The 20,604-nt window shown below is 42.5% G+C and overlaps 1 protein-coding gene across 1 annotated transcript in view; it reads right to left on the minus strand.

Moving 5' to 3' along the window:
* CLSTN2 (calsyntenin 2) overlaps positions 1 to 17,097 on the minus strand; it is a 325,747-nt gene extending 308,650 nt beyond the window's left edge. The window contains exon 1 of the mRNA XM_083442659.1: positions 16,736 to 17,097. Coding sequence (XP_083298785.1) covers positions 16,736 to 16,799 — 64 coding nt within the window. The 5' untranslated portion in view covers positions 16,800 to 17,097. The remainder of the gene's footprint in view (positions 1 to 16,735) is intronic.
* Positions 17,098 to 20,604: the final 3,507 nt, after the last annotated feature.

The following is a 20,604-nucleotide window of genomic DNA, read 5'->3' on the forward strand; positions in this document are numbered from 1 at the left end:
TACAACCTGTTTTGGTTTACAACCAGACCTCCGGAACGGATTATGGTTGTAAACCAAGGTATCACTATACTATGAGGAGGGTTCCAAAATAGCCCAAAGAAAGTGGTCTGAGTCTGGGGTCAGTTTGTTAGCCACTCCTTCGGGACCACTGATTTGGATAGGGAGAAGAAAAGATGGAAGGAAATGGGATCCTGCCAAGCATCTAAATCTAGCCGTGACTGGGTACTAGCACATTGCAGTGAGAAGTGCTTTATGCTTCTCTGCGTTCACCCTACAATCAGGACAGGTAACCATTTCTCCCTACCTTTTTGTATTTCATTAGTTTTACTTACCTCTACCTCTTGGAAGCCCTGAGCACAAAACTATTTCTAGGTGAACCTTTCCCACTCCTGGTTTATTTAGGCTGCATACAGACCATAAATTTCAGGAATGTAACACCCTCCCGCAAAGAATCCTAGGAACTGCAGTTTACCCATCACAGAGTTACAATTTCTAGCACTCTTAAACTATAGTTCCCAGGATTCTTTGGTAGAGTGCTTTAAATCTTGGTCCAAACTGCACACAATAGTGTGCATGCAGTCTTAATCTCCTTTTGGTTCTGATGGACTTAACACCTGTCCCGGAACTCTCTGTATCTCCATGGTTTCTCCATAGGCAACGTGGGATAGGTAGTCACTTACAATTTCCTCTGATTTCTGTAGCAGCATTTCAAGTTGCATTGTTCTTTTATTCCTTGTCAGCCATTTTGTGCAAACATTATAATTATAATGAACTGTGATTACTGCTAATTCCCCAAGCACAAAGATAATATTTGCAGTTAATGGGCACTGCTAAATTTCCTAAAGATAAACCATGTAATAGTTGCATGTGCTGTGTGCAGTCATCTGTAAACTGCTCCATGAACAAACGTGTAAGTTAGAAGTTCATATGTAGGTGTGAAGAAACACAAGGGCAGTAGCAGATCATTGAATGCTCTCAAAACATTGCTGAGGTAAATACAGTCTCTCCCTTCTTCCATTAGTCCTCTTTGAGGTTTTTTTGTTTCAGATCACATAAATATTTTGCCTTTCCTAAGCCCTCTTTGTTAATCATTTCCTTCTAGCCCTCCTGAATAAGAGTTCTTCCTGCAACAGCCACTTTTCCACAGGTATTTATAAATACTAAAACTTTAGTGCTAAACAAACGGAAAAACAGCTACTATCAATACCTTGGCAGAGTATTAATAGCAGACCCATTTCTTCATCCATATCAGAATTTCAGAAAGCCATGGGTCAAGTACAGACTAATCCACTCCAGGACTTTCTGTGGGCAAGCAGGACAGGGGAATTCTGCAAGGAAGAACATTGGTCTGCACGTAACTGTATGCAAAGCAGGAACTCTAAAGTAAAATTATACCAAGAGCAGTGCAAATCCAGATTCTTATTTCTAAGAGCCACAGGATTCTGAACACAAATTTGTGTCCCCAATTAAAATTTTAAAAAATGTTTTGGTGTGAATAGATTGCTGCTGAAACAGAGCTTAGTGGGGAGTGAGTGAGGTTGTGGATGTGGTGGCAATATTTGTGGAGGCTTTTAAGTACAAGTGCATCTGTTGAACAGTTGGTAAGCTTGATAAGAGCAGAAGTGTGATTTTAACATTTATCCATTGTTAGGTAATTGGTTAAAAAAAAATACCATGATACTTCTGAAAAACATTATTTGCATGGCTTGCTGCACTGCTAAGCAGCCAAACTGGAGAATGACTTTTTAGTGAAGAAGTAGGTGAAAACACTGTTGCCAGACAAAGTGAGGAAGAGGTCTGTGAAAACACCAACAACAGTCACATGAACAGTTTCATTTGATATATTTTGTCATGTCTTTGTAGCCCAGCAGGAAACAAGGGCAGGGTGACACAGAGAACAAGGATTAAACAAGACTACCAAACTTGAACATAGTGACAAAGCACATGCAGCACAAACTGCAATTCACAAACAAAACCATGGTTTCAGATTCTGGTTCGTTGACATCAAACAAACTTTGGCTAGTGAGCCTAGCCAGGTTCAGACATACAAATATAACCTAGAGTTAAACCAAGCAAACTACGGTTTAGCTTTACATCTATGTGCAAGAACACCAGCACTCTCCACACTGGGCCAACTAATTACACCACACTGGTGAAAAGTAGGTGAAATTTACAAATAGCCTGGGGGGGGTTCTACTTCACAGAATTGGGCAGGATTCTGCTTTCTATAAATGAGATCACAAGAGAGAATAGTGAAAGAGAAGGAAGGAAGGAAGGAAGGAAGGAAGGAAGGAAGTCTACCAGGTGTATAACCAGTGCTTTTTTTCAGGAGGTACTCAATGATACGCAGTACCAGCACCTCTTTTTGTTGTTAAAAAGTGTGACACATAGTGTAACAACTTCATGGTGAGTACCAACACCTATTTTTCTAGGGAAAAAAGGATTGCGTATCTTATGTTAAATCTTAAAAACAAAGACAACTTAATTAACTGTAGGGAGGACACCAGTTTTAAGAAATCAGTATCTTAACTCATTTTCAATTATTTTTCATATTTTTTGCTTCCCCAAAGCACTTTAGCAACTAAATTGTACCCAATGAATCTTTCATATGAGCTATAGAACTTAAACATTATGCAGACCATACATAAGAGTTAAAGGAATAAGATTAGCTGCTGAGCATGACCTGCTGTGTATGTTTTTGCTTTGCAGCAGGGAGCACGAAGTCCATCTCAGCAGAAATAATCTGCTTGTCCAGAAATATTGCTAGGAAAATATACTCTGTTTTAATGAAGTGAAAGAATTGCTGGGCACAAACATGGAAAGAGAACGAGAGCAAACAAAACCTAAGCTGAGGAAAGTCAACATGGCTTCTGAAAAAGGAAGGCATTGCCAAATACTCAGAATTCTTTTTGAGTACATGAACAAATGTGCAGACAAAAAAAATGTTCTACAATGTTAGGTATGCAATTTTTTTGGTACAGAAAGTATTGATCTAATTTGTAGAGGGTTTTTTCTATTCTAATCAATTCAAGAAGGAAGTTTCCAGCTGACAAGCAAGATTCTATTCTGCCTAGAAACAAGCAGAAGGTTCCTGAAGTTTTGGTTATTCCTTCAGAGAAGCTGAACAGCCGGTTCAAACTGGTTCTGTTATCTCTTCCTGTCAAGGTCATGCTGACTATAAGAACAAGCCAGAAGGAGCCCGAGTTTCACTTTCTATCTGTCTTTTCTTCTGGTGTGGTGGTTTGTATATAGAATGCTTATGTTAAAGTTTTATTGTACGTAAATAAAATAGAGCTACTTTCATCTTAAAGTATACATCCAGAAAAGCTATTTTGGGTGGTATAAGGCTTGTTAATATCTAGCCTGGTTAAAAGGATGCTGTGCCCTTAGAAGGCTGCTGTGACAATTCTGAAAGACACTTTAAGCTGCTCATCTCAATAGAAACTCGGGTGCCATTTCTGTGGCAGGTCTGAATGAGTTGTACATTATCTGGTCTAGTATTATGAGATCAGTTTCAGCTTCTAAGGCCTAGTGATGCAGGCAGGGTGCTTGTGGCCATTCAGTAAACTACATTCTCCATTGAACCTTATCCATCGTGTCTGATTGAGGCCCGTGACGGAGCCTCAAGAACATCTTATAGGGTTTTTATGAAAACCTATGAGATGGCAGTGAAGGCCGCTAAGAAGTCCTACTTCTCAGCCTCCATTGCATCCGCTAGCTCTCGCCCGGCGCAATTATTTAGTATAATTAGGTCTTTAACGTCCCTTGAAGGACAGCCAAATTTAAATAACAATTCGACACACAGCTGTGAGGCATTTGCGAGCTTTTTTTTGCGGAGAAGGTCCTGTTGCTCCGCCATGACCTCCCTGCCAATTTGGACACAATAAGGGAACTGGAGGCCCCTCGACTGTCCTCGGGTCCAGTATTGGACCACTTTGACCAGATATCCCCAGCCGATGTGGACAGACTCCTCCGAGCTGGAAAGCCCACCACCTGTCCTCTTGACCCGTGCCCGTCTTGGCTGATTAGAGTGTGTCCAGACGAGGTGCGGGCCCCCCTGGGTGATATCATCAATTTGTCCCTTGGCACTGGGATATTCCCAGGGGAACTGAAGGAGGCAGTGGTGCGCCCGCTCTTAAAGAAAACATCATTAGATCCTTTAGATCTATCCAATTACCGCCCAGTTTCTTCCATTCCTGGGTAAGGTGATTGAGAGAGCAGTTGCTGAACAGCTTGGTAGGTTTCTGGATGAAACATCGGCTCTCGTTCCATTCCAGTCCGGCTTCCGCGCTGGTCATGGGACCGAGACGGCTCTGGTCGCCCTAACAGATTATCTCCGCAGGCAGCTGGATAGAGGCGGGTCGGGGCTGCTGATTCTTCTAGACCTGTCAGCAGCCTTCGACATGGTTGATCACGAACTCCTGGACCACCGCCTTGCCGACGTGGGGATCCAGGGCACAGTCCTTCAATGGCTGCGCTCGTTTCTCTCTGGTCAGGGACAGAGGGTGGCGCTTGGGGGGTTAGGGTTATTGTCATTGCGCCACTCCCTGGTGTGTGGAGTGCCTCAGGGTGCAATTCTCTCTCCGATGCTTTTTAACATCTTTATGCGCCCCCTCGCCCAGCTTGTCCGGAGTTTTGGGCTGGGTTGCCATCAGTATGCTGATGACACCCAACTCTATCTGTTGATGGATGGCCATCCTGACTCGGCCCCAGATACACTGACCAGATGCCTGGAAGCTGTGGCTGGATGGTTTCGTGGGAGCCGGTTGAAGTTAAATCCTTCGAAGACAGAGGTCCTCTGGCTGGGACAGGGCGATATGGGATTGAGGGGGCAACTCCCATCTCTTGCGGGGGTGCAACTAGTGCCAGCATCGTCCGTTAAGAGTTTGGGTGTAATCTTCGATACCTCCCTCTCTATGGAGGCGCAGATTACAGCTATAACAAAGGCGGCATTTTTTCATCTCCGCCAAGCTAAGCAGCTGGCTCCTTATCTCTCTCGCCCTGACCTAGCCACTGTGATCCACGTGACGGTCACCTCCAGACTGGATTATTGTAACTCGCTCTACGTGGGGCTGCCCTTGAGACTGACCCAGAAACTCCAGCGGATGCAGAATACCGCAGCGAGACTCCTTATGGGGTCGTCGCTGCGAGATCACATTCATCCAGTGCTATACCAGCTGCACTGGCTCCCGGTGGAGTACAGGATCAGGTTTAAGGTGCTGGTTTTAACCTTTAAAGCCCTATACGGCCTAGGACCCTCGTACCTGCGGGACCGCCTCTCCTGGTATGCCCCACAGAGAAACCTACGGTCTGCAAATAAAAACATCCTGAAGGTCCCAGGCCTCAGAGAGGTTAGGCTGGCCTCAACTAGAGCCAGAGCTTTCTCGGCTGTGGCACCAATCTGGTGGAACGCTCTGTCACAAGAGACTAGGGCCCTGCGGGACTTGACATCTTTCCGCAGGGCCTGTAAGACAGAGCTGTTCCACCAGGCCTTTGGTCAGGGCACAGCCTGACCCCCTCCTCTGGCAATCTGCACAGGGTCCTGCTTGCTGGTTGCCATCAATTTGTTTTTGATTGATTTTATGGTGAAAAGTTTTTAGACTGTTGGATTGTTTTTATCGTTGTTAGCCGCCCTGAGCCCAGCTTTGGCTGGGGAGGGCGGGGTATAAATAAAATTTATTATTATTATTATTATTATTATTATTTGAGTGAGCTAGCAGCAGTTGACTGGATGCTTGTTTAACCAGACTGTGTGACTAACTCTTTGGGAAGGAGTGGCACCAGCTACACTTAGAAGGGCTAGTATGACCACTCCTCAAAAAAATTAAATCACTCTGGACATAAATATTCCCTGTTCAGCTATAATCACACTTGGAAGAGATCTGGGCACATTCCGATCTGGATTCAGGACTGAATCGCCCTTGGTTGCCTTGATGGATGAGCTTTATTGCCCTTGACATCCTGATGGAAGAGAACAGATGACTGCAAACCTGTTGCTTTTCCTTGATCTCTCATCTGCTCTGAGCAGCAGATCAAGTAAAAGACTAGGATCCACCAAGCTGTAGCCTGCACAAATATATCATGTTTACTAGCTCCTACTTTTTCTCTCAAAGGATTTAAACTTTGGGGTCGAAATCCAAATATAGAGTTAGCATGCGTAAGTATACTGCTTTCAATAAACCTGAAATGTACATCAGATGTTGTGCCAGGAGTTTTAAAAGAATCTTGGGATTTATAGAGGTGAATTATTGAAAAGGTAACTGTAAAAAGTCCACGTATTTGAGAATATAGTAGAATCTATAGTGATGTGTACAAACTATCTCAATTATTTGATTGCACAACATGAATTGTCTGCAAATAGGTATTGAAGTGATCTGGCCAAGACTCAGTAGGAAGTTTACAACATGGAACAGCTCCAATCGAATAGTCTCTGATATGGCAAGGCTCATACCTACTGTGCTCCCACTGCCCCATGGCACAATCATTGCATAGATTCTCAGTTTAACTAGTTGTCTGGTTCCTTCCCCACTGTTCCTATACTCACTCCTTACCTTCGTGTTTTCATACACGTTTTCACAGAATTCCAGAAACTGCAGCATATGCTGGTTTCAATACTGTATATATGCAAAAAAGAAACAACTAAAAAAATTTCAGTTGAATGGTTTGGATTCAGACAAAGCTAGTTATGCTATAGTTGTTCCCAACAAAATAAATGGAAAAACATGATTAACTAAATTCCAATTGAATCAGAAGCAGCTATGAAGGTGTTGGATACGTGACTGGAGGCAGCAATGCACTAGATGAAAGAACAAGTTCATAGCTGGGAGTCCTCATTGTTCCACTGGAGTCCCAAGTGGCCTCTGAGCACTTATGCCTGGCTTAGGCTGCTTGGCCAGCCAAAACCACTTCTGGACCAGGATAGCCTGGCCTACTAACCTACTGTGGAAGATGGTCAGGAAGCAGCTGTCAGGCTAGAGAGTAGGTAGCCCATTGAATCGCTAGTCTTGGAAGTGCTGCAACTTGCTGCCAGTGAACTAAATGCATTAGTACTAACATGCAAAGCTGTAAATGACTAAAGTACCTAAAGTAGTGACTGCCCCCACCCCAACATCAACCACTTCAGGTTTCACTACTGGCAGGTAAGGTCCTGTTGGTGGTGGTGCCCAGCTGGGACTGACCGATGACCAGGTATTGTGATGCTCACTTACAGAATGTCCTCTCTGGTGAGAGGCAAATTCTCCCCCATTATTAATGTATAAGAAGAATTTAGAAAAATTGCTGTTCACCCAGGCATTTGGTGGTTGAAATATATTGTTTGAGGCAACATTGAAAGTAGTTGTGAAAATATTTGGTGTGTTTTTAAATGTTTAAAGAGTTTTGGGAGGAAGGGCAGGATAGAAATCTAATACATAGTAACAACAATGCCAGGATCTGAAACTGCTTCCTTGTTGCATTAAACAGGGGATTTACCCACTACCTGCTCTTAGAACTCACTCTAGTGAACTTAAATTGCCTTCTGTGAACTGCTCTGAGCATAATGTATTTGTGGAAAATGTGTTATATAAATAAACTAACTATAGCTAGTGGGAACTTCAAAAAGATGCTTGTGTTGAGCTCTCTCTCTCTACTTACTAGATATGACTTCTTAGCCTAGAGCAGCAGCACTTCACAGAACAGGAGGATGGATTTGATTCTACCCTTTATTCCTAAAATGACCATCTCCAAACTGAGTCTCCTAAACTGTTCATTACAAATAGGAGCCTACTAACTTCTTGAAAATGGCTGGCTGGCTATGTTTGTGGCTAGTGGGTAAATTCTGTTTAACCAACTTTTCAAAAGAAGCAGCCCTTGCTGGTTTACTATTTAGACATTCCGAGCGCTCACACATTTATTTACTTATTTAAATATTTATAACTGCACTTCCATAAAAATGCAACAAGGCAGTATACACCAATCAAAAGTTAAACAGTAAAAACATTAGAAGATGATACGTGTTTTGCCAACAACATGTTAAAGAATCAGGGATGCTTCTGTTTACTGTTTCTGAGCAAAGGGGCACCATGTTTTCCTCTACAACCATCTAGGATCTCATCTGTTATCCATGACTTCCCAGATAAAATATCTAATTGTTTGGAGATTTAGCACCCTGGAGTGAATTTCATCAAATCCTGCTGATTTGAATTCATCCAAATAGGTTTAGCCTTTCCTGGTCTGCAGTCCGTGTTGTTAAAATTATATTAACCATCTGGTCACAATTCATCCTTTTCAAATGATAAAACAAGATGAGGACAGGCATTCATTCATCTATTGTAAGCAAGGTCATATTCAAGGTATATCTAGGGTACTGGTTTATTTCACTTTTTTAAGCTAATATAAGCTTTTGATCGAGAATGCATGATTGTTTGGTGACATGCTAGCATAAATACACATTTTGTATGGTCCGTTTTTCCTCAATTAAAAGAGTTTGCATATTCCTTTGCATTCCTTTTTATTTTATAATTTTGTGACATGAGGGTACATATATCAGCATTTCATGGAATGTTATTATATTTTATGTCTGGTTTTAATTGTTGTTAGCCACTTTCTAGTGCTGTATCACCACTACAAAGGTGGGATCTAAATGCATATATACATTACACATAAAAACAAAGAGCAAGATGTTCCTTAAAACATTCAGGGCCCAGGTCATTCACATGTTTCATTGTACATTGTACATGGATAGGAATTTAGTTCATCAGAATAATTCTTATCTGTAATGTGAATTTCAGTTACATTGAATTTCAGTTACATTGAATTTCAGTTACATACCTCTTTTGATGTTTATTATGTTGAATTTTTAATTAAAAAAGGAACAGTTCAAGCATAGACCCACATATTCCTTTCTCTACTAAAGCTTTCATATTTGGCCTTCCCTTCACGAGTTTCCATGGACCATTTAGACAATACAGACAGCTATAAACAGCCCAGAGTATGTCAAAGCAGTATAGAGAATCTTTTACATTTTAGCTAGCTGTGAAAGAACTGGGTGAAGTTAACAAAGAGCTTTACAATTTATTTATTTCTTGAATGAATAACTATAGTAGATAAGTTACTATTCAATTTCAGTTGCTAGGATATGTTAACTTTGTCTTTTTTAAAAAGCCTTACTCTAAATAAGATTGCTATTCAGCTGCCTCATAAATATCAGTGCCTTCTACCCTATATTTAACTTTGGCAGTATTTTTGAAAAGCTTAGCTGGGGACAGTAAATCAACCTTTTCTGCAAGCCATCTTAACTTGTTCTACCTATCTATATTTTGAAGTCACCATTTCATTTAACTAGAGTACATTGTACAGTCCTGCTGACACAACATACAGTGGTATCTCTTCCAACAAGTTTCCAGAGCTTGTTTCCAGTACATTTATAATTAGAACAAGCATCATTCGTGTGCCTGCTAAGAGCAACTGCACGTATTATTTTTCATTATTTATACACCTAAAATCATTTGTCAAATGTGCATTTATCAGTACATGACCAATGTGCATAAAACTGTCACGTTGTTATTAGGAGTCAGGTTTAGGTCTTCAATGCAGCCTGCTACTGACATACTTTATAGTCTTTATCTTGGCTACAATTCCTGAAATATCTATTGCTAAAACCATGTCGGTCTGAGATTTCTGAGGGCACTGCATACACCCACATTGCATGTTCATCATGCTACTATAGACATACTACAACATAAACATAATTAAAATCATAATTAAACTGCTGTACTTTCACTTAAAATTTTGTTAGACCTAATGGATTCATTGAGGCAAAGGTAAGCAGCCTGCACTTAAGCTGTGATTGGAAAAACCTCAACATGAGAACTGGAAAGGAAGTAGTGTGGCTATTTATTATTATTATTTTAACGGCAATTTAACAGGCAAAAGAGATTGCAATTTCCATAACACTGCTGTTTAAATGCATGTTTGGAGAATAATCCAGAGCTTACCTCAAAAAAACAAAAAGTAGTGTGAAGGAGCCTGCAATCTTGCCAAATAATCAGGTTTCTCCTATGTAGTGAGCAGTATGGATGAACAAGAACTACAGCTCCATGGCAGATCGAACTGAATCCTGTGCGTGCTCATACACATGCACACTGCTTTTTGAATTACAGTTGTTATTGTGAGAGCATGCAGAATGGGCTCAATCTATACAAAGGCTCCTTCCATTTATTTTATTTATTTATTTGCATTAATTAACCCGCCTTCTCCCTTAAGTGTTAGGGTGCAGCACATTACGACACAGTACATAAATAATCAAATTGTAAACAACAGCACGACCAATATAATATCACTAAAAGCAGAATGAACAATCAAATATCCCCACAAGCTTTAGGGGAAAGGTGACTTGCATGCCTTCTAAATACATGCAGAGTTGGCACTAGGCAAACATCTACAAAGTAAAAGTTACAAAGTCTGGGGCTACTGCAGAGAATGCCCTCTCACACGCCACCACCCCACAGATTTCTGAGGGTGATGGAATTGCCAACAAGGCAATAACCTCCTCTGCCAAGCTTAACTCTTACATCAGTCAAGAGGACAAGGCACTTTCAAGTATTTGCAATCCCAGTTGTTTAGGGTTTTGCATGTCAAAGACAAGACCTTAAATTGGGACTAGGATAGATAGAAAATGCAATTCTCTCAGAAGCAATGTAATATGAATTCTTCCAGCCAAACCAGTCAGTAGTCTAGTTGCCTTCTCCACTTCTTTCAACATTCTGAGTTGTTGTCTTCAAGGAAAGCCCCACATACAGCAATTGGCTGGGAGGACAGAAATTATATTTTGCCAATTCCATTTCTCAATATAGCACCCAGCAAACCTCTAGGACATTGTGGGAGGTGATGCTGAACTCCTCTCAGGAAATGCTGCCACTGGCCAAGAGGAAAGTCTGGATCCAACACTATGTGATCATAGTTTCCAACCAATGCAGACTGAACACTCACATTATACCAGTACTGCAACAGATGGTGTCTGAAAACAAGATTACACAAGTCATAGTGTATTGCCAGGAGGAAGAAAGAAGACGATCAACTCAGAATGCTGCTGGTTCTTGGCTCTGGTTTTATATTAATACAAATGCTTCTCCAAGATTAAAAAGTATCAAGGTAACAGGTGATAATAACAAAACTGAGATGGAGTGATTTATATTTAATCCACTATCTGAAAGCATTGCAATGTGCAGGCACTGCTGTAGGTTCAACAGCATACTGTGGCACCCTACAGCAAATTCTTAAAAACAAACATGAATTTTGTAGTATTTCTATTTGGATTATTTTTTAAACATCCATGACACAATATCATAGCTACTCATGAGGAAAAGCAAGATATAAGCATTATTGTTATTTAAAGAGGGAGACAAAGCAAGAGGAACAAAACAGTTCACAAATATTATTTGGTTTAATTCCTGTAGCACAGCCTTCCCCAAGCACAGCCTTCCAGACCAAACTCATAGTCTTCCCTGATTATTGACCATTCTGGCTAGTCTGAGCAGTTGCACTTCAACATCAGGACAGAACCAAGTCGGGAAAGGCTGCTCTTGCTAGACTCTTTAAATATCAGAAAGTTTCCATTATCTCTCCCCAAGAGTGGTATTTCTCACCCTACATTCTGTATACATTAGTGCTTACAGATTCAGCCATCCCTTTTATACTTATAGAACCCTCCATGATTTGTTGTGTTATTCCTGATTTTCACATTTCTAATAATACCCATATTTCCACATAGCCATCATTCCAGTAAGAACCAATTCGCAAGTTGACATGGCTTGTTTGAACTGAACTGTGCTGGAGCTACATCACTGCTCCACCACAAGCACAAGTTGGATCACACCTAAGCTACCGTAGGATAGGTGTGCATGGTGCACTAAATGAAAATTTCACTGCAAGTTCTGTTAGACACAAAGAGCCACCACTATCGTAGTTGAAGTGAAAGATTCAGTCCCAGTGTGATGATCTGTTAGCATTCCCATCTTCCATAGTTCAACTGAAGAGGTTTTTCCACTGATCTGGAGTGCCTGTTACTCCAGTTTAAAACCCACACCTACAACATATTATCTAAATCTACTCTTGAGCAATAGATCCAAATTGCTCTCTAAACATTGGGGAAAGTCAGATTTACTTTTGAGATTAAAAAAAGCTCAGAAAGAAATACTTTAATGAGCACAAGAAGGGATCAGTATTTAGGACATCAGTGTGCATTCTATGTCAGCCTGACCAAGTCGCTTCAGGAACATTTTGCATGAAAGATTAGGTATATATTTTAAAATGTCATTAGAAACAGACACATCATAATCTGTGTGGTGTTGGTGGGGAGAAATACATATAGTTGATTTTCATCTACATCAAACCTCATTATTTTAAAAGGTACTACTTTAAAATTGTATAACCTTAGGCTGTATTAATATTTCACAGTTTAGCTAATTATTTTACCAGATGAAGAAACAAGTTGCAGTTCCAATCAGTTTGCTACTAATTTTTTGTCCATTTTTCTCACAGATATCTTATTAAATAGCATTAAGGACAATTTGCTATTAAGGGTAGCTATTTCCTATCACCCCTGCACTGGGCTAGCTAAAATTATATATTTTCTTAATATAATCCTCTTAAAAGTAAGAGGGGATCTCTTTGAAGCAAGTAAGGCAAAATTGAGGTTACTGTTCAAGAGACCTTGAATTACGCACTTTGAGAAAGAGGGCAAGGGCAAAGTTGCAATTTAAAGAGACTGAAATGAGGATTTAGCAAATCTAAGTATTTTCTTCAGTATCTGATACAAAATATTGTAAGCTGCCTTAGGGACTGACACTTCATATCAGATGTTCTCTAGTGCCGAGTAACTCCCGCCAGGAGTTTTCTTTTTTTGCATAGCTTACAAAGCAAGGAAAAAGATTCATAGTGCAAGGTCACACATCTACCATACAAAAAGAGCTGCTGTAAGAATGTCTTATATAAAAATAGTCAATGACTGCAAGCCCATGATGTACAGCAACTTAACTTTCAAGAAATCCAAACACTGTAGCAACTTTAAGTATTTCCAGTAATACTGAAGAGCCACGGCTTAGTGGTGGTGGATCTGCTTTGAATGCCTAAGTTCACAGGATCAACCATTGGCATCTCCAGCTAGAACTGGGGATGGTCCTTGAACCTGTGACTCTGTAGAGTGGCTGCCAGCTAGTTTGTAGACATTGCTGAGCTAGGTGAATCAGGTGGGCTGACTAGATATGAGACAGCTTCCTATGTTCTCAAAATACTAGACTATATCCTAATACAGACAATCAGTCGCCTGGTTCCTATGACACAGTAAACCAGGAGACATTCCCTGGATTAAACAGACATTCATTCATGAACCAGGCAATAAGGTTTAAGCTCCTCAAGCTTTGCTCTTTTCTTATTTCCATTATTATTTTAAGGATATTATATCCAAAACACCCACTAACCTATATCGTAGGAGTATAGGGGCTTCTTGAAGTATCCTGCAATCAAGTAGGCCTGCGTTAAGCTAAATATCTACAAACAATATGACTTATCACATTAAAGTAGGGCAAAAAGTCTTGGTAATGTCAGTTTATTAGCCTCATCTAATGGCGACAACTAGCAACATCTATCACAGCAACTGGTGATCTTCAGGAAAACATTTCTCTACTGTGAACAATTTACTCTAATGTCAGTGAAGTGCCCTGCATACAGATTTATTGCAAGGCATAAGGAAGAAGGAAGATGCCTGTAGACATATTCTAGTTTATTGATATATAGACTGCAAATTCATTGAAGGAGAGAGGTGTATTTTTGTCCATATTACTCAGAGAAGTGTCAAGTACATTGGTGGTGACAAATAAAATATTTGTAATAAATGTATCTGATTATACAGACCGAAATGTGAATATATCTCAAAGTTATACTGGCTCCCTTTTGGTTGCAGCTGTTATGGACAGTTTTAGATATTTGTGATCTGCCCTTCACCCAAAAGGTTCTAGGGCACCAGACAACAAAGATTCAAAGCATGATTCACAAGAACTAAAATTAATATAACCCATGTCATAAAATTCAGAATACCAAAATTTACTTGTAGACACAGAGTTGTTTTTTGGAAAGATATTATTGCTCTTTCCAAGGCCACAGAATGAGCAAGCAGATATGCTTGTGATGTCTCCAAGCAAAAGGATTCAGGTATAGAGCATGTATTTTCATACATCCAGAGTGCTTACACTTTGCAGATAAAGAGGGTAAGTCAAACTACAATTGGGAACAATAGCTAGTTCATGCTACTGTTTGCTTCCTGCATCATCCCGACAGAATCACACAAAGTGCAAAACTTTGGCAGGCTAGGTGCTAAGAGGATATTCTCAGAATGGCAGTGGGGCAGAGCACCTTCGTAGCAACTGGTACCATCCCAGAACCACAGCAGATAGTGACGTGTTTGTTCATACACAGAACAAACCAAAGAGTGATAGTTCTCTTCAGTAGCCAGTACAGGTAGTGAGCACGTGAGTTGCTCAGTTACTTATGTCTTCTTTGACACTGAAGCCTCTGTGTTTTTCAGCAGGAAATAAGAAGTGGACTGACTTTCAGCTCTCTCTTGCTAGGTAAACCAAACAGTAAGTCAGCTGTACAAAGACCTCAAAGTAGGCAACATCCTCCTTCAAGCTACCAAGCAACTCACTTTACATGTGCGACCCCAAACATAGCATATTGGAGGGGGGAAATCAATTAAACATATCAAGCATTCTTTGCAATCATAGTACCTTTCATCTAGATGTTCTACAGCTGCTCTTTATTAAGAAACCAAAACTTGAAATTCTCACACATATTTACACATATGAAAACAAAATCACAATGGGAAAGTAACTGATGGAAACTGCAGCGATTCTCCATATTTAAATACGTCATCAAGAATGAAAGCGTAATACCTTGTTGACATCTTTTTATGTCTCTATAATGGTCATTAAAAAGTCTTCTTATATCAAGCACTAAACATCATGTAAAATTGTAGAAGTCTAACAATGCACTTTGCAGCCCCCCAGTGGTAAAGTAGAATTCGTAACTTTGACAGAATTCATATGTACCAGTTTTTATAGAATAGCACTCCTCAAACACCTACAGACAAAACTCTCACATTTGCCAGAAGGAAATCATATGGGGGTTATTTTAAAGGAGATAAATAGAGGGACAACTGCCAGCTGCTCTATTTCTGTCCATTGCTTGTAATCTATATTGCAATCAAACTGCATGCAGAACACAAAGATTATAGTAATTGGGCTGATGACCTCAGTGCCTTGTGCTCAAATAATCTATATTTCTGCTGGTTCTCAGAGTATAGTCCTCCAAGTTCCTGTGAATTAATGTTAATGTTTTGTCCTAAGCATACACAAACAGCAATGAGCAAACTTTCAAATCATAACTATGATATTTACTGTCTTTAAGAAACAGTGACATTTTCAAAGCAGTGCTTAGTAAAGTTCTCACCACTTCTGTTTAACACTGAACAGTTGACATCCTAGAGAAAGATTCACAGCAGAAACGCAAAACAGAGAAAGGGAAATAATTTACTTTTTGAGATGCAAAGTGAACCACAGATGTCACCAGTAAAACTAGTTGGGTTAAAAACAGAAATTACTAATGCATACTATCAAAATAAATCTATGAATAACATGTTTCATCATAGAGGGAATACCAAAAGCCACCTGGGGTTATCTAAGCAGTTTAATGCTACAGAGACTATTATTATTTTCCCTGCCAAGTTTTCCTTTCTCTCTGACAACATTGCTTTCCATTGAAGCAACACCATATCAAGGGTGCAAAGTCTTAAATGTGTTTCATACTGAACCAAGGAGGAGTATTGCAAAGTGGAATGAATGGAAACTCCAGGGCCAAGTGGGCTCCCCCAGCTAAAATGAAAAACCAGTATTTTCTGTGTTAGGCAGGCTAAGTCAATGTTTTGGTGTCTTCAACTTTGCTGATGCAAGAACCGAAATACCAAGTTTCAGTGTGTACTACTGTACACACAACCGATCTTTCCCACCGATTCGAATACCCCCTTCAAATGAGCCCTTTGGCCAGAGGTCCACGCTCCTTTGTAGATCTGGAGCTCCATAAGGCGAATAAACATTCCGCCCCAGTGTCGCCTCCTCATTTGCAGCCACTGGCTGCCTTCCGCTCAGCCAAGCAATCCGTTTAAGCCCCGCCAGGGTCAGAGCGCCCGTCTGCGAAGAGCGATGCGTTCGAGGCACTTCACCTTCCCAGAGACTTCGCTCCTGGCCCAATCGCGGCAGAGCCAGCACGCCTGCCCAATTGCCCCCAACTCCAGCGGCTTCCCCTCGCCCTTCGCCTCACGACGCCTCAAACTTTCCCCGGCTCTTCTTTCCCTCAGGGATGCGTAACGGTGAGGGAGTCCCTCTTCCTCGCCGCCTCCCACCCCACCCTCTCTCTCCGAGGCAAGCGAGCTTCCTCGTCTCCACCTGCCGTTTCCAGGTGCAGCCAACGAAGCTTCCCTCACCAACGGCAGCCCAAGCGAAGGAAACTCCTCCGGCGCGCCGCCACAGCCTCGTCAAGCGCAACAAGCCCGCCAGACACAACAAACGCTGCCGCCGGCGCCCTCGGAATCGCCCCGGGAAGGAAGCGCGGGCGACGAGGCGGCGCCCCTCACACCTGCGCGCAGCCTGGCATTGCTGGGAAGGAGGCGGCGAGGCGAGGAGGGAGGCAGGGAAACTTCACTTACCTTTGGCGGCGAGGAGACTGGCGACCCCGCACAGGAGCAGCGCCCACTCCCAGCACTGCCTCATCCTCTCGGCGACCCGGTCGAGCAGGACGCGCTTGCTTCTCCTCTTCCTCTTCCTCGGCTTTTATCACAGCCGTCTCCCTTCGTCGAGGCGGAGGAGGCTCCGGGCTGCGCCGCGTGGTCCCTCAGACCGCTCGCGTCGCTGGGCTGTGGCAGCGGAGGGAAAGGGAAGCGAGGAGAAGCTGGAGCAGCCGCGGCGTCTGCTAGAGGAGGATGACGGCTACTGCTCAGTCATTCGCAGGCTTTACTGCCAGGACCAAAGCAGCTCTCCGGCTTTCAGCGCGGGACTGCTGCAACGTCACGGGGAGGAGAGGCGTGAATATTCATGAGGAGGAGGGGCGGGGCGCGGGGGGGGGGGGAGAGAGAAGAGACGCGGGTGGAAGGAGGTTCGGCGCGCGCAAACTACGGCGAAGAAAAGCACGCTTGCAGAAGGCTGCCACTTTCATTCCGCAGGAATAGCCTCAGAGTTGGGGGCTTCTGCCTTCTCTGGATGTTGCAGCCAGAAGGATCGGGTGCTGGCTGCCCCGGGCGAAGGTGTGGGCAGGCACCTCTTCCTGCTGCGCACCTACCTGCCTGCCTGCTGTCTCGGGTTGGTGCAGCGCGGAAGGTTGGCTACAGAGCAGCCACTTCATCCTCTCACTTGCTCACCTGAGTTCGCGCTCTCTCTCTTGGAGGAGAAGGCTGCAGCTCAGCTAGTCAAATCCCAGTGGCTGCTCCTTGCACAATCTCGCACCCTTCTCGGCATTAATGGTTGCCACTGCCTTTGATTCCCTCCCTCCCTCCCTCTGAAATTAGGCTCTTGCTGCTCATATGTCCCCTTTCTTACGGAAGAGCAATAGAAAGGATGGGGCCCAGTTATGCAGAGGAAATGGGCAAAAAAAGAGGCAGGGACTGCCTGCTCACTCGCCCGCTCTCTCTGAACAGCATGTTGGCGAGGGATTGGGTTTTCACTGGGCTCACTCTCCACTGCTGTGCCACCCAACAGGAGCGCACAGGTGGGCAGATGAAGTTGAGGTGACTGCTTTTTCCATGACCAGCCCCTAAGCAACCTCTTTACTGAGTATCCATCCAGATTTGTTTGCCCAAAGCTTACACAAGAGGCTAGACCATGGCTGCAGGGATGCTATAGGACAATAAACATTTATCCTGATTTACTTGCACTGTGTTTGTATTTCATGTTACCCATTTGTTCACCCCACACTTATCATTGCATTCCTGTGTCACTTTCCTGGCTGCAAAAAGTCTTTTTTTTTTTTAAGTGGGTTTGTTGCAATAGGGTGGCAGAGCAGTTTAATCACATAAATTGTGGAAACCTAAATTACCAGTATACACTTGAATCCCTCCTGCAAAATACTGACAGACTGGAGGTGACCCTGTGTGATGTAATGCCCAGAGAGGGAAGGTGGACAAGTGGACAGAAGCATCTGCTTGTGCTGACTCTTAAGGTTTTCTGCTGTTACCGAGAAAGCATGAGAGAGATGAGTTAACTACCCTGTGGTTTTTTGTGGGTGGGTGGTTGGTGGTGGTTTTTTTTTTTGTTTGTTTGTTTTTTGCACATTCCATTCCCACCCACCCCCAAGAGCAGGAGGTGTTGCCAATGGTTCTAGGGTGCTCCCTAGCTGGTGACATCCCTCCTTATCCACTTTCTGCTGCAGGGCAGAAGAAGGGATGCCTGTTATTTGCTATTTGACCACCTTCACTAACCAGTAACAGTGCTAAGTGGCTGTTTGACTTTCAAAATAAAAGTGGCATTATTAAACACACTTTAAAGAAAACAAAAATATGCTTAATTTAATGTAGGTGCTTAACTTAATGTAGGAGTCACCAATGTGATACCTATGGGTGCAGTGATGTCCCTGAAATCTTCCCCTGGTGCCCATGAAACCTCTAAGCCTTCCATTCACGCAACCCTTGGTCATGAGGTGTTCCTTGATCTCTTTTGAAAAGTACATAGAGTTGAAGGAGGGATTTAGAATAAGAATTCTTGTTCCCACTTCCCCTTTCAGTTCTATGCGCTTTTCAAGATTCCAGTTAATTCTATTGGATATGACCTAAATCCTTTGGGTTTTTTTGCTTAAGTGCAGGTGTACTTTCTGTCTGTCTTGGGGGGGGGGGGATTGGGGGATGGGAGAGACATGACCCAAAGGGGTGGAACTCACAGCACTCACTCAAAAATCGAAATGTGCACATGGACTTAAAAAGGCTGGCAACTGTAGTTTGTCCAGATGGTGTGGAGAGCAAAGTGCCAAACATTCACAATCTATTCCTCCAGAACAATGGAACAGGGATATTTCAAGCTTCTTTTGTGTGTTCTTCATACTTTACACATATGAAATAGAAGTAGAACTTCCATGGGAACTGGTTCACATATGTTTGTACATATAACCTGATAACTCAACACTTGGTACAGCGTGATATAGTAGAGATCTTTATGATCTCATACGCGCATGAGGATACATTCACATGTGTGTAGAATTTGCCTCATTACTAATTTTCTTTCACTCCCTTCTGAAGCACTGAGGAACTGGGGCAAATTGTGCATATACTTTTCACATATGAATGCCTGCATAATGAAGGAATGGATGCCTGCACAAGAGGAAACAGGATTACACCCACAAGCCCTGCCCCATAATCAGTGCTGGTGTGAAATAAATTATGCAGTAGCAGGCATAATCCCCCTTTCCCACTGCATGAACATGTGATGACCATTCCTGATTGGGGGAAAGCTGGGCAAATCATATCCCATTTATATTGTGCATGCAACAGTTATGAACATTCCTAGGTTTACCAGCCTTTGGTTTAACCCTATTTAGAACAGAAACAGGTTTTCTTTTTAACTTGAGAACAGCTGAGATATGATTTTGATTTTTGCGTGGTCTGTGTTTTCCTTGAATATAATTGTTAATTATTACATTTATACCTTGCCTATTATCTGTTATGTTATTCAAGGCAGCTTATATGATTCTCCCAGACTGTCTCCTATCCAGGCAGACTCCGGCCTCTTTAGCTTCACAGGGTTATTGCATCATGTGCCCTCAGGCCATGCCCTGGGAATCATTTTGCTTCTTTTTTGCCACAAATACAGTGGTCCCAGCCACTGTGTTTTCGAATTTGCAAAACAAGGGTCCATACATGTTCAGGATTGCTTCACAATTAAAGATATAACTTCGTTCATTGTGTTAAGTGATGGGAGTGTCACTCCTGCTTAGGAACATAAGAAGTATCTTTCCAGATGGAGCCAGTCCACTCTTTGCATGAGTTCCAGCAACCAGCCCTAGCTGGTCACTCAGAAATTGATCACTGGTTCATTAGTGCACCATTGGCAGATGTCTTCAGTCCACCATCCCTGTTCTAAAGCCCAGCCTTTCTGAGCATGTGCAGAATGCCTTTCTTCACTACTGTGCCTACCCTCAGTGACTACCCTTTAGCTCTCTCACCACTCCTGGGAAGGAGTCTTTCAGTGTCTTCACACCATTCCATTTGTCCTCAAGGATAAAGCATTTCTTGAAACCCTGTCTTGAAACTCCCTGCTCAGAGAAATATGTGCCATCATGCCTGTACCAACGAACTATGTGCACTATGCATTTATGATAAATTACTGCTCCTGCTTGCTGACTAAACACACAGCCCACTATCCCATTTGTTTTACTGCATGCTTTGTCCACCCTGTGCTGCCCGTTGGCCCCTTGCCAGACTCTTCATCCAAGCATCATTTTGCCTGGCAGATGACTGCCGTGAGCACCTCGTTAACTCATTCAACTCCCCAGATTTGTCACAAATCATTTGCCCCTAAATGGCTGAATCCCTAT

Source organism: Podarcis tiliguerta (genome assembly GCF_965153285.1).
Source record: "Podarcis tiliguerta genome assembly, chromosome: 5".
In the NCBI taxonomy this organism is placed as follows: domain Eukaryota; kingdom Metazoa; phylum Chordata; class Lepidosauria; order Squamata; family Lacertidae; genus Podarcis; species Podarcis tiliguerta.